Source organism: Pocillopora verrucosa, chromosome 6, assembly GCF_036669915.1.
Source record: "Pocillopora verrucosa isolate sample1 chromosome 6, ASM3666991v2, whole genome shotgun sequence".
NCBI classification, from domain to species: Eukaryota; Metazoa; Cnidaria; class Anthozoa; order Scleractinia; family Pocilloporidae; genus Pocillopora; species Pocillopora verrucosa.
In genome coordinates, this window is record NC_089317.1 from 21048056 (window position 1) to 21062867 (window position 14812).

The 14812-nt window shown below is 36.8% G+C and overlaps 2 protein-coding genes across 3 annotated transcripts; both read left to right on the top strand.

Annotated features, from left to right (window-relative positions):
* Window positions 1-7533, top strand: LOC131776376 (uncharacterized). Its single transcript, XM_059092551.2, has 8 exons — window positions 1-125; window positions 1890-2464; window positions 3146-3240; window positions 3630-3789; window positions 4169-4232; window positions 4822-5078; window positions 5389-5578; window positions 6539-7533. Exons 2-8 carry the CDS (start codon window positions 1898-1900, stop codon window positions 6676-6678), a joined length of 1473 nt encoding a protein of 490 aa, XP_058948534.2. The 5' UTR covers window positions 1-125; window positions 1890-1897; the 3' UTR covers window positions 6679-7533.
* Window positions 7534-8791: 1258 nt separating this feature from the next.
* On the top strand, window positions 8792-14806 carry LOC131776374 (uncharacterized). Of its 2 annotated transcripts, XM_066168753.1 has the most exons (8): window positions 8792-9379; window positions 9656-9750; window positions 10256-10415; window positions 11101-11164; window positions 11570-11823; window positions 12515-12689; window positions 13222-13381; window positions 14689-14806. In XM_066168753.1, the coding sequence occupies exons 1-7, from the start codon at window positions 8792-8794 to the stop codon at window positions 13350-13352; spliced, it is 1467 nt and encodes a 488-aa protein (XP_066024850.1). In that variant the 3' UTR covers window positions 13353-13381; window positions 14689-14806. The 2 variants fall into 2 exon arrangements, with proteins under 2 accessions (XP_066024850.1, XP_066024849.1); XM_066168752.1 differs by lacking the exon at window positions 14689-14806 and having other exon boundaries at window positions 13222-14198.
* The last annotated feature ends 6 nt before the right edge of the window (window positions 14807-14812 follow it).

Genomic DNA, 14812 nt, shown 5'->3' on the forward strand with positions numbered 1-14812 from the left:
TTTTGATTTTAAACCGTCAATTACCTGTCAGCAAGTGTAATTGATACTTGGTGTTTTCATTTATTTGCAAATCAAGAGAAGGGCGTAGAATTCTCATCCGATCACTCCTAAAGCCAAGTGTAAAGGTAACTATTTCCTTTTTACTATTAATGAAGCCTATTGTGGTACAAAACTCAAAAAAGAAGAAATCAGTGTATCAAACTATGAAATATACAATCCTTTTTTATCAGGAATTTAAAATGCTGAGATCATTAACTTGGGCTCACGCAATTAAAAAAAGTAGAAATGGATCTAATTTATTAAAAACGTAAAGGCAGAGTGAGTCCAATTTGCACCACTAGCTTGTTAAAACATCTGCTCTCTTTCATCTGCAATGATACCACGATGTTTTATATTTCCTCTCCCGGATTAGTAACAGACGCTGAAGATAAGATAAAATGATGAAAAGAGGTTAAGTTATATTCCATCCGCTTAAAAGCATTCCATTTTGAGTATTTATTCGAAGCTAACGATGAAAAATTAATTAACAATTGGTTCATACGTCAGCATGCGTTCATCGAGATATGAAGCATGCGGAAAGTTTGGAGAGCACGAAAGATGCGTAAAACTTGCTCGAGGTGTAGCCTCGAGCAACTTTAGCTTCTTGTTGAAAAAACCAGCCTGCTAAGTTGGAGCGTGTCGCCGAAAAAAGTTGTGAGAGCAGGCCGAAAATTATGGTTGGCTAATCAGATGGAGAGCAAACACAAACGAAAACCTTTGGCTTGACCTTGCAGAGTACATTTAAAGAGGTCGTTATCACACTTAGTTGCATTCTTAGTCGATTGAAGACATAGCAAACAAATTATTCTGTTTCTATTCATGGATCTTCGTATGGCTTACTTGTTTAACATATTTGCATTTGTTGTCATTGGAACTACCGGCTCTCGGCAATGAACGCACAGCTGATGTATGAACCAATCGTTTTATAACATTTTCAACCCGATGGTTTAAATGTTCTAAAAGGGTTAATATTCCCTTTGCTATGCTTCAGCGCGTTGATGATTTTGTTTCAGGAAAACATTTTGCTACGCTGAAAACGATCTTATCTTAGATTGGTCAAAAAACTGACAGGTGAATTCATGCGTGTAAATGAACTCGTTCTTTTGGGGGAGTTAAAAACTCCATTCCCAAAGAAAAAGTAGGCAGTTCTTCCTCATCAGCTGGCTCATAACTTTCCACGTCTAGCTTAAATTGTCGCCGAAGTCTTAACCAGTTTTTTAATAGTAAAATCCCAAAGTAAAGAATCGCGGATAAATTTTTTTTCTCGAGGGATTTGTTTGCTGACGTCATGAGCGTGCCCAATAGGAATATGAAGCACGCTTACGCGATTGAATTTGATTCGACAAATTTACTAGCTATGTTATAATCTTGAATGACACTAATGATGTTTGCATAATTTTATAGCATACTCCAAAAACAAAACGATGAAAGAGTAGCGAAAAGCTTGGTTCACTATAGGTGTATATTCTCTACGAAATGATTTTCCCCTTAATATAAATAAATATTGACAGTATCAATTTAATGAGCTAAGCACCATCGAACTTCAGACTTCGCTTTTGAATTTTGTAAATCATCGTGGAGAAGCATCGTAGAGAAATATTTCTGAAAATAGAATGAAATTTTGTTGAAAAAACAGCTTGCTAAGTCGGAGCGTGTCGCAAAAAAAAGGTGTGAGAGTAGGCCGAAAACTATGGTTAACTAATCAGATGGAGAGCAAACACAAACTTCATACAAACGAAAATCTTTGGCTTGACCTTGCAGAGTACATTTAAAGAGGTCGTTATCACACTTACTTGAATTCCTAGTCGATTCAAAATATGGAAAACAAATTATTCTGTTTCTATTATTAGATCTTCATATGGCTTACTTGTTTAACATATTTGCATTTGTTGTCATTGGAATTGCCGGTTCTCATTTCCGAGGTACTTCTGCGGAAGCCAACTCATCGACACGCCATTGGAGAAAAAAACCTATTCACCAGCTGAATCTCACCGTAGCCTGGATTGAAAGACCTCCATTTTTAAATTCCCCTTCTAACGAATCCATTCAAGACGAAGTTGCTGGGTTGTTTCGAGATGCAGTTTTAAAGTATTTGATTTCTGAATGTGATTATACCGATGAAAACTACAGATACAGTTACAATGTGAGAACAAAGAAAGCTCAAAGTGAATTTGAAATGATCGAGCTGTTGAGGCAAGACGAAGCGCACATAGCTGCTCCCATATTCAAACAACAACACGATGAGCATTACAGTGAGTTTCTATTTTTCAAAGTGCTTAATTATCCCGGGACCGAATACATAACAGCGGCTGAAGAGGAAACCAGAGCTATCATTGTAGTATTTAATTCTTTGCTGAAGTCTTGGCCTTTGCTTGCCTTTACACTGATCCTCACGGCCATAGCTGGAATTATCATCTGGGTACTTGTAAGTATTACTCTACTCCTGATTTTAAGGGTCTTGCCAACTTCCTACCCACACAAATGCGAGCTAAAGAAGTTCCTTCTATTTCTATCTCCCTTTAAATTACATTATCCCCTGAACTCATACAGCGTTTTTGAAGTAACTCAGCGGGTGTTCCGTAAGAGGCGTTTCTTTAAGTTCCACATGAAGCTAAGCCTTAAGAACCAATGGAAAAGTAACATCAAAAATCAACAAGTTTATTCGATCTCACTAAATATCTAACTGCGGCTTTGCTTTGTTTGTCTGATACATTCAATCTTAACAATAACATGCTGCAGACGCATTTTCGAAACTATACAATAGTTTAGTACCCTTCGGCTCGATGTTTGGACTGCATTGGTGAGATTTTGACTTACAAAAACAAGTCCAATTATGACCATATCAAGAGGGTCAATGACCATTGATAATGGATATTTAATATGATCAGTGATTTTAATGTACACCCGTGCGAGAACCAACATTGCTTTGACAAAGGGCTAGCACTCGAAACTCTTTACGAAAGCTAATTTACGTTGTCAACTCAGTTGATGATACTAAATTACCCTGTTATACTCTCCCACCGACGCAGCACCACAGTTTCTTTAGAAACTTACCTCCTTTATTCATTAATCTTCCTTTAGCCAATAACTATATTTGAAATCCTAGGATTCATATTGGAACAGTGAAGAGTTTTCGCGTTCATTCTTCAGAGGCTCCTGGGATGGTTTTTGGTGGTCTTTCATTTCCATGACAACCGTAGGGTGAGGAGAGCTCTAAGTATTAGGATTTATCCCAAATCTTAATTGAGGTTTCAGTTACATATTGATCAGGTAACTTTTCATTTCTTAAGATGTATTTCATGCAGATTTTCCCCTCTTCTGGCGAGGACCGGGCAAAATTCATGCATTGTACTGCTAGAGTGCTTCCCGAAAATCTGTCACAATGCTTCAGCTTTAGCTAATTAGTCAGTAAAAGTATAACCACTGACTTTAGACTTCCCATAATCAATTTAGCTTATTAATTCACGACAGGGGAGGTCGAGCAGTTAATCGCATATGCACTCTCCGAGCTAATGTTCTCCTACCCCCACACGCACACGAAACTGATCACACGTTTTATAAAAACGTATTTTCTGTTTGTTCTTTGCTAGATATGGAGACAAGGCTCCAAAATCGGTTCTGGCTCGTATATTCTCGGTCATCTGGATCCAGTTTAGCCTTATAATCATGGCTGTCTTCACGGCAAATGTAACATCTGCATTGACAGCTCTTTCTTTGCATCTAGAACCAACAAGCCTTGATGCCGTTGATGTTAGTGCAGATAATTTGAAATTGCATTACATCAGTTATAATGAGCTATAACAAGGCATCTGTTTTACAACCCTGCCGACTCCAAGAAACTTATACAGAGAATTGTCTCTATTTTAGTAATTGACTATCCATAAAAAACAAGGGCCATGTAAAAGAAAAAAGTAGCCAAAAGGGATAACATAAACTTCCTATCATAGTACGGCACTTTCTACAAATGGGGCTCACTAGACTTAAAACATTTATCTGTGATTCTTTGTATATGTGCTGTTCTTGGTTTTATTACTAACGCATTTTCTTTGGAGTCTTTCAAGTAAGAAAAGTCATGTGGAATTTAATCTGTCCAAATTACCATGAATGTTATTTTGCGCTTTATCCTTAGGTTGCAGTGTTGAGCAATGGAACCGAATACCAACATGCGCTGGAGGAAAATGCACGTCCGAAAGGTCAATGAGAAATCAATTTAGCTAAACTAGATATTGACATATATAATAAACAGAATTATGAAGTTGTTAATTCTTGGTAACTTTTTGATCTCGGTAATGAAATAGAGAAAGATATTTTTTATTTCGTCAATAGCAAAGCAAAAACAAACGATTCTGAGTCCCCATAAGGAGTCGTATCTAAGACTCTGTGGTGAGTTAGGGGTATAACTTGGTTCAGACAAATGCATGTGATGTGCGTCCTGCATGCTGCTAGGTTCAGTAATGTCAAAAGCGTCGTGTGCATAAATACAATAAGAGAGATAAAAAAATTTAGTCGATGAGTATAACACAAAAAAAAATTATGTTCCTTTTTGTTGCCAAATTGGAGCAAAACTTCGAAAAACATGAAACTTCTGCAATCGAAATTTTACCAAGAAAAGCACAATTTCAAAGCTCTGGACTGCATATTTGCGCTGCGTTGCCAGCATCTGCTTTAATTTTAAAGCATTTATGACGAATGCAAGAAATAACATATTTTTTACCAAAACAGCATTAAAAACAATAAAAAAAATTATTTTAAGAGACGTCATCTATTGTTCCGTCTTCGTAGTGTTTAACAGCATCAATGACGCCATTGAAGCACTGGAATCAAAGCAAGTCAACGGAATGTTATTAGACCGCTACGCTGCTTCCTATTATCAAAGAGATGGCAAACTGGAATCCCTTATAACTGTGAAGAAGTTAGATCTACAAAGAGACATAGGAGCGCTGTTTCATAAGAACCGAAAGGCGCTTGCCGAGTGCTTAACAAACAATTTCCGTTCAGACATATGGAGATCGGTTCAAGGCATTACTGACTCATACAAGGTAATCTTTAAAGTAAAGAAAAAAGACATAATTTTGGTATCAAATTTCTGGAGTCTTTATGCACAGTTCACCGATTTCTCAATACTACGAGTAGAATCAAGTAAAGTTGTTAATGTAAGTGGTGCTTGTGCTGTACGGTAAAGTGCGATATGACAAGCAATGTTAATAACACACGTGAAGTCAGCGGCAGCGTTGTAGTAACCGTGTGCCAAGTAAGGAATTAACAAACAGAAAAACCAACCAAAAAATAACAACTAACCATAAAGCAAAGGATATCATATGTTATTTCATGGTTTCATTTCATAATTAGCTAACACAAGAAAGGCCTCCGACAAGCTTCAATCTCTTTGACGAATCCTCCCCGTTCGTCAGAAATTCCATGTATACATCACTTGGAGTGTTGGCTATTTTGCTTGTTATTGGTATGTCGTGGGAAGTGCTCATTAGACTGAAAGGAAAAGGAAAAGGAAAAGGAAAAGGAAATGTCACCATGCACGTGGGTGAGCGTGTTGATCAATTTTCTTTAAAAGTCAGCTTTAATATAAATTAATACATACCACGCAGCTGAAGAGAACTTTTCGCGCGCACTGATTGGCTAATTCGGAAGTGAATAACAAGTACTCTCTACCTCCGAGAGGTAGATGAGACAAAATCGCGCGTCAGTAGTTTAATGTCCGACCATTTTTCGGTATATTGAAATAAATAACTTGTTTTTTATCTTTGGGGTATAAACTAAACAATTATTCACCTCAGTGTCGTTAAAAGTGGTGGATATTTACCTCGCCACTTCGCCGCTATGCAGGTATTCGTCACTCTTCACCTCCTCTAAGGTGAATAATTGTTAAATAAAAAGTAGAGATCAGCAAAACGGAAATGAAGATGGAAGGCAAGAGATACGCTTGACCAAAATCTTCATCTCTGTTCTTAAAGATGAGGGCCTTTTTGGGACGGATTGATAGAGATTCAATCCTTCTGTGTTTCAAAAAAACTTCAAAAAACACTGATATGTAGAGAACTTGTGTTGAGCATATTCCCCAAAAATTTGTTCATATTTGTATTAATTTCAAATAATGAAGATAACGTAAGGAAAAATGTCATTATGTAAATTTAAAAAGTAAAAAGCTAAAAATGTTTAACGACGAAGGCAAAAGAAAATATGATATAACATGAAAACTTAAAGAATACTTTACCAGTTGCATTCGAGTGGAAATCTCTACCACATCTCTGTAGTTATACTATGTCTCTATAATGAGGGTGAATTACTGGTTTCTACTTGTTGTAAATGCGACTGCAAAGTGAAAAACTTTGAGAATAAAAAAGCCTATGATGATAAATTCAATTCGTGCTGTGATCGCAGTGACTGTTGAGTACAGCGAGTATCTTCTGGTAACTTCAATGTTTAACATTGTACCATGGAACGATAAACGCAGTTTTTAAATTACGATTTTTCTTTTTCGCAGATGAAGTCATTAATAAAGGACGGGTCTTAGAAGGAGATACAGTTCGCGCCGAACTTGAAGTAATGCGACGGCTCCTGCGCACCACACAGGAACAGTTTGACAAACTGGAGTCCAAAGTTTTTAATATTAGACTGAAATGACACTGATCAGAAAAGCTGTTAATCCATGTAACAAATCGATTCCATGTTTCCGTACATTTGTTCAGTAATAGATCACAGGAGGTGCAGCCAATTGTGTCATGCACCGATGTTCTAACCACATTTTTACGTCTACTGTGATCTTCTATTTCACAGACCTACGGCAACATGGAATCTATTTGATTTATATGATGAAAAAGCAAAATGTTGCTAATGCTGACGTCGTATATTCGTCTATCTTCCCAATGTATCATAAATGAGAACCAGTCAAAACGCAGTTAGTTTTCAGCTTATAATATAGTTATTATGAGGATAATTGTTTAGTTAACTGAGATAGTTTTTTCAGTAAGAATGGCACTTCATTTGGAATTTTTCTGGCTTTGATACTCATTGGAACTATTTGATCATGAGAAGGAAAGCAAATTCACGAAAAATCAAGGAAAAAGATAAATTTGGTGAGACTGTAGTTTTATGTTAAGACTAGAAGGCTCACAGTTTAAGGTTGAACTTAACATTAGTGAACCGAAAATAATATTTCTTGATTATTGGTTTACCGTAAATACATTTTTTTGCAGTCGGCAAGGCTAAAATAGAAAGCTCGATACAGTAATGTGAATGTTGATACAATAGGATCGGTATGCTAAATCACTGAGGCAGCAAATGAAATTACAACTGATACAAAGTTTACGCAAATCTAGATTTATCGGATTTAAGTAAAACTTCTTTGGGACTAATGATTGTAGATATATGAAAATCATATATCTGCACTGCGGTGAAGAAACGAATATAAGAGATCCTCGCAGCTATGAACACTACTGAGCTGGTAATTGAAATAAGACCTGAAAAAATTTTTTGGCCCATACGGTATTTGAACCCACGACCTCTGCGATACCGATGCAGCGCTCTACCAACTGAGCTAACAAGCCAACTCTAAATAAACCGTCCAAGTGATGAATAATGATTGTAGTCATGAAAATCATACATATGCACTGCGGTGAAAAAACGAATATAAAAGATCCTCGCAGCTATGAACACTACTGAGTTACTAGTTGAAATAAGAAATGAAAAAACTCTAGGACTGTTAATGTGAACGAGAACATGATCAGTTCAATAAGAATCCTTTATCTTATGCTGGAGGAGAGATGCTTTGCAACAAGAGCAGCGACGAGGCTGAGCATGCATTAATAAGGATAGGAAAGCAGCGAGAGATCTTCTTCAGATGCTGAAACACTTCAACAACCCTGAAGCGGAAATAAACAAATTTTCCACATGATTACAAGAACATGTTATGTACATTATTACATCTGTCCTTTCTACTAAATACATTTCTAGAATGAGTCCAAACAAAGCCAATGAAGTTGAAACAAAAGTTTGCCATATTTTCTCCAAGGCCGAGAATGACTTACAAACGATTTACCTCTCAAATCTATCAAGGAAAACCGGAAAATAAAAGAGAGGTAGCACATATGTTTCTTGTTTGCATTTAATTGCATTTTAATTTTGCTCTGTATTTGTCGCTGTTGGTTATTTTCCCATAAGAAAATAGTGAAGCATCGTCGTATAGAAATCCCACAGTTTTCTTTTATGATAAACCAATTTTTTATTTTATGTTTCTCTACAGAGTTCCGATGCTATTTACAATTTTCGCCTCAAAACACCCTTTGCATCTTTGTTAACATGATTGATTTGAATCGCAGGAGTCTCTTTTCATGATTCACGAATTTTAAAGTATTTTAGGATTATTGCTCCTCCCAGCATGGAAGATTTTTGTCATGATTAAAAGCACGCAATAATCAATGGTTGAACCTTCTAGGATGTTCTCAAATTAACCAACAGATGTTAAACGAAACAATAAAAGGGGAAATAAAGTCTTTAGCGAAGCATTAATTATGTATATAGTAAAGCCCGAAACCCGGATAGCGAAAGTAGTCATACGAATTAAGAGGTAAGCTTATTCATACACAGTATCTATAATCTCGTATTTCGAAGAAAGAGTTTTCATGTGATATGTCTTTGTTGTGGCGTAGACGCTTCTCTGAAAATGAGTAAGATGTTGATATATTTATATTTATCGTATCCAATATGATCTTAGCTCCTTTTAGAGCAACAATTGGAAATGGAATGGCGCAACATAATCATAGCTGCTGTATTTCAACTCATTTTTGCCACCCTTGTCATCTTGACCACTGCTCTAGAAAGCAATGCGAACAAACCTGATCTGCATCCACTTATTTCCTTGGCGGGGAAAGATAATACAACAGTGAAACTCATCAGAGTAGCGTGGATCTCAAACCCTCCATACACATATTTACCTTCGAACGATTCTACCATTTACGAAGTTTTTCATGGATTAATACAAGAAACTTTAATGCGTTACGCGATGGTGGAATGTGGTGTGCTTTACGCTCATCCCGTTATATACCACTTTAAAATGTTTCAAGTTCACAGAGAGGAAACGTTGATAGATATGATGAGAAAAAATGAGGTGGATTTGGCTTGTCCTGTGCTCGAGCAACAGCATTCTCGGAAATACGGTGAATTTCTTTTTTTCAAAGTCAGTGACTATCCAGGAACGGACTTTATTCGTGATGATTTTGAAACCAATGCTTTCGCTGTCGTCGTTCAGTCGATACAAAAATCTTGGCCTTTGTTGGCCATAACTTTGAATCTCACGGCCATTGCTGGGATCATTATGTGGATTCTGGTAAGTTCGTAACACTTCGGTTGTAAACTAGCATTTTCTCTCTAAAAAGCCAAGGGTTTGATATCGCTCTTTTGCTTGGAGGGGTGTTGCAATTTTTAGGGTTGGTTTGGGAAGAAGGATACCACAGAACCCAGAAAGTGCTTTAACCTATGCTCTTCCATCGAAGAAACCATTTCATCTCGACAAACAATGGGGTAATTTACCTCATTTATGATCCCAAGCATCTTTGGAATGATTCACCCATTTCCTTTATGTGCTTTTTTTTCCGGAATTAAGGACACATACTGGAACAAAGATGAGTTTCCACGAAAGTTCATTCAAGGGTCTTGGCAAGGATTCTGGTGGTCGTTCGTCTCTGTCACCACTGTAGGGTGAGATGACAAAACGCGTTTATTTCCTTCTCAAGCTTTTTCTATTTTTTAAAGATTTTCAATTTAATTATCTTGGCTTTGAGCGAATTTTACTACTTAAATTCCTCTGAAGTATAGCCTTGGAAGTCGTTTTCTTTTGTGATGCAATTTACAGTTAAATTTTTTTATTTGCTTAGTGAGAGTACACGTGATTAAAAATGTAGTAATATACGTATGCTCCAACATACTAAAAATGAAGGTGCTGAAGATGTTTCTTCTTTCATATGTTAAACAGTGTTAGCTCATTTTCTTTAAATGCTATGCAATTTTTATCACTCAAATCTTAATCCAGCTCGAGAATTGATAAAAAAAAAAGTGACTTAAGGTTAGGAAGGACATATTAGTTTGCACCACACTATGTTTAATGCTTTGAAGTCTGAAACTATAGGCATTGTGTTTAATGATGTTCAACATCAGTCTACGTTGAGCGTTTTCTCTTTATCAATCAAAGTATGTTTTAAAACAGATACGGTGACAAAGTTCCAAAGTCCATTCCAGCACGACTTTTCTCCACTTTATGGATCCTTATTGGAATGATCTTTATGACAATTTTTTCGGCTCACATCACGTCCTCTCTCACGGCTCTTTCACTGGATCTGGAACCAACCAGTCTCGCAGGTGTTAAGGTTGGAATCCGTAGAAATCACCTTTTTACATTCATGTTCTGAGTAAGGAGCTTACTGTTCCAAATGACGAAACATCTCTGTAAAAAAGGTTGCTATAATTTGCAGTCTAGCGATTTTCTTTTTTCGTTGGTGTATTTGCTATGAAAATTTGTTTCAGTTCGCATGATTGAGATGAAATTACTAAATAATTCTAATTTCTGTGATTTCTTTTCAAGGTTTAAAACAATGTTTTTTTCGGATGGTATTTTACCCACTAGAACACTTTTGGGGAAACATATATCCAACACTCACTAGCTGATAATACTCGAAAGTAACGTTCGTTGATCCGTCCGAATCGACCGTCGATTCGATTCGGAATCGTGAAGCAGAAATGATAACCCGCAAACTGATGCATTCATGACTCAAGAATATATTATGAGTGGAGAAGGATAAGTGTACTACTAAGTGTATGAATCGTGAATGAGAGTCACGACTTCTGTCGATTCAGGAGCACTTGAACACTAGGTGGAAAATGATAACCCGCAAAAACATAGTCCGTTTTCTTGAGTGCAATCTTTGCATTGAAACGAAGATCAACATAAAAAGTTCACTTTTTTTCCCGTTAGTCTGCTTTTGTCTTTTCTTGTGTTTGTTTGGCTTATTTATTTATTTGTTTTTTGCTGATTTTTTTTTCATTGCTTGTTAGGTTGCGGTGCTGGGCAATGGAACTGAATACCAACATGCACTTGAGCAAAATGCTCACCCGAAAGGTGACCTCAATAAATAGCCGACTCGACCCAATGAAGAGTGACTTACGTCATTTAATGTCAAAGTCGATACTCTATAATAAAAAAGGGGAAATTGAAATATAACATATGTGTAAGAGACTATGCTCGTTGACGCTTATGACAGGTGTGATTTGAAATTCTAATGGTAGAATGATATTACGAAACATTGATTATTCTCTAGACTTAACCGTCAATGAGAAGGCAAGCATTTGTATTCCTGAAAATAAAAAAAGAAAGAAAAAGACAGCTGAATCTTACAAAACTATTCATCTACTATAATTCTTAGGAAATCAATGCCCCCAAGGCCTTTCCGTGATGGCTTAGTAATTGTTCTCGATACTTAAATAACCTTTTTGTCTCAAAATTCTATTCATTTGTTGCGTTTAGTTTACGAAAAAATAGACGAAATCATCAAGGCTGTCAAAACAAAGGAAGTAGAAGGAATTTTCTTGGATCGCTACACTGCTTCCTATCACCACTCCAGAGGTGAACTGGAGTCTCTTATCTCTCTCAAGAGCTTGGATCTCTCCAGGGAGATCGGAGTGCTTTTTTCGGAGGACAACAGGGAACTAGCTCGTTGCTTGGAGTTTTATCGTCCAAATATCATGATGCTGACTCAAACTGTCACTTCTTCTTACAAGGTGGAGCCGTTGTAATTTCTACAGGTTTTTCTAGACACATTACATGTTTACGCATCGCCATAAAAAGTGGCAAGGGTAGTCTATACCTAACATACATTATCATCCAGAATTCATTTTTTACGATAATGGAAAAGTAATTGAAACTCCTGATCGTATACCCCTAAGAGACAAATAAACTTATAAAATTTTTAGTTCATTATTACATGTCACTGGAATAGTTCATTTTATAGTTGTGTACTTAGTTGCTAAGCCTTTGATTTGGAGTGAGGCTGAAGGTGACCTTGTTGTGATAGAGACCGGTATCTAGTTAGCATGATAACAAAGAAATTTACCAAACCAAACCTAAACCAAACAGAGCGCATCCATCTCCTCCACATCAACTCTAATAACATTTCATTGCCCTTATATTTAGTTTTTCATTTTTTCTTCTGCCTTGTACTCGTTTAGTTTTGACGGATAAACGAAATTCCAGTTAACCCAATGGCATTTAGTTAGTCTAACTTAATCTCGCCCTTTCATTTAATTTGTATTTCCTTTATAACAAACTGAAATCCAACCCGAGTTCTGCAACGAAAGCGTAACTAAGCTCAGCGTAACTGTACCACATCTCAAGGACATAGGTAAAAAGACACAAACGTGCATTGAATTATATTCACAAGATCATCTAAAAACCAACTTTTGTCTTTTTCAGCTAATGGAACAAAAGCGAACAAGGAAAGTCAATTTGTTCGACACGTCTTCCTCATTTCTTAGTGTTTTCATGTACATAACCCTCGGCATACTTACTGGTTTGCTTATGACTGGGACACTCTGGCAAATTCTCAGAAATAACTGCAAGACTGAAATCAATAATAACATTATGTCAGGTAAGTGTGCCGCTGTCCATAAGAAACGCACCCGCTCAATGGCTAGTGCGCTGAATTCGAGGTCGAGAGGTCCACCTGAATGACGTAACCGAGTCACTGTGTGGTTTTCGTGGGAAGGACTCTTTACTCTCTCCACTAAGGAGTATAAATGGGAATCGGTGAGATTTCAGGGAATCTTGACGAAATGATTAAGGAAAACCTTCCTGTGGCGTCATGCTACAGAAACCAGCTAAATGAGCCAATCGAATCGACTCAACCATCGCTCTACAGCAGTTAACGCACTCTTTTTTTTCTATCAATACTTGTCACTTGGGTAAAGTCGTCATTTTTCTTTTGAATACTTCTGCAAAAATTCTTGAAAGCCGTTTCCTGTCGACTGCTGTCGCTTCCAGTGCACACCACAGCAAACAAAAGAAAGCAAAGCAAGCTTTAATTCGTTTAGATTATCGTTGCGATAAAATACTCCATTATGAACTTTGTTTCCTCGATGACGGACATGATTGTGGGCCCTATTTCTTTTTATGTCCCTCAGTAGAACCAGTGAAGGAACGGAAGCTAAGAAGAAGCGAAGCCATCCAAGAAGACTTGGAAACAGCAAAAAGAATGCTATCCCAAATCCAAAAGCACTTCGAGAAACTCGAAGCTGAAGTTCTCAGAATATGACTGACGTCACTACAAATCATATTTATAATGTATATACATACACTAACACACTAACATAAGTCTGTCGATGTATTGGCACAAGTTCCCAGGATGGGCCTTTTTTAAAATAAGATGGGTAACCGAGATGGTCCTGGTAGCGGGACGAGTTTCTTATGCTTCTAATATGGGACATTTCAACTTGGTAACCAATGTGCAACGAACAATACACGATCTTTTAAGCCTCACTTGGGTTTCCATGATCTTTGTCGTGGAAGCAAAGATCTCCGTAGCTGCACCAGCTCATCTCCTTGCATGAATACGTCGAAAATTTTACAAAGTGAGCAATAGCGGGGAAGATCATAGAAACCAAACCATATAAGTTATCCAGGTGCTTATGTCTTAAGAAGGCTCTTCTGGGCTGGCCCACGACGATTTTTTTCATTACGTTCTAGGCTGCAAATTCTTTGATGAGTAGATGCTACTACAATTTTTTGGTGAATTTGTGTCTGTTTTCAATGTTAACCCCAGTTTTCAATGAATTCTACTTTACCACCCCTTCCTTTAAGTTCCTTACAGCAGTAAAATTGGCCCGAGACTTAATAATAAAGTTCTTTGTTCTCTCCATTTTTAAAACTAAACAATGCGCACTCAGGTATCACAGATTTTTGCCAAAGAATATTCATGGCCTCATATAATTTAATCTTTTAAGGATTCAAAATCCCTGGCCGATATAGGAAACATAAAAGGCAGATGGATCCTACAGCTTTTTTCGGAATACCGGTCTTTGTTGACTCTTTTGATTGCCGTCCTATTATTATGGCAGTATTACGTCAAATTATTTCTTCGTGATATTTCTATTTACACTATATCATAGTCCTTTCCAAAATAAAGAAAGATAAATTTAATTTGTTCTGCTCAATTGTGTGTCTTCTTCCTATTCATCCTTTTCATCTTGGATATGAATGTTTAATGAATCGGCTCTCCTTTGATCAAGTGTTATCAGGTTGTTCAATACGTGACATAAACTTCTTGCATATATAGAGAGCATGTTTGTCATTTGAAAATCAGTATGAAAAGAATATTAGCATGAATTATTGATTAAAATAACAGCAAAAATTAAAAAAAAAAAAAGGTTCAAAGAGCAAACCTTTATGTGAATCCGTGAATGAGAGTAACAGCGAGTTAAAAGAAAATTTACTGTAAAAGCTGGGATAAGCAGTTGAATATTGCAAATAAAACAATTTCTAAATGGGGAAGGAAGGTCGGGTATAGTAGTCATTGTTTCATCATTTTTCATCTTTCAATTCTTTTAAATTTTATTTTTACCAACACAGTCAGCTTTTCTTGTCTCATTCAGGCGAGCTGATATTGTAAACCGAGGACACCTTAAGTTTTGATGAGGACATTGTCGCCGTGATAGATCAATTGGTTTAACCTGGAAACCTATTTTCCTTCTGCACATCATCGACTTTGGGCTTATC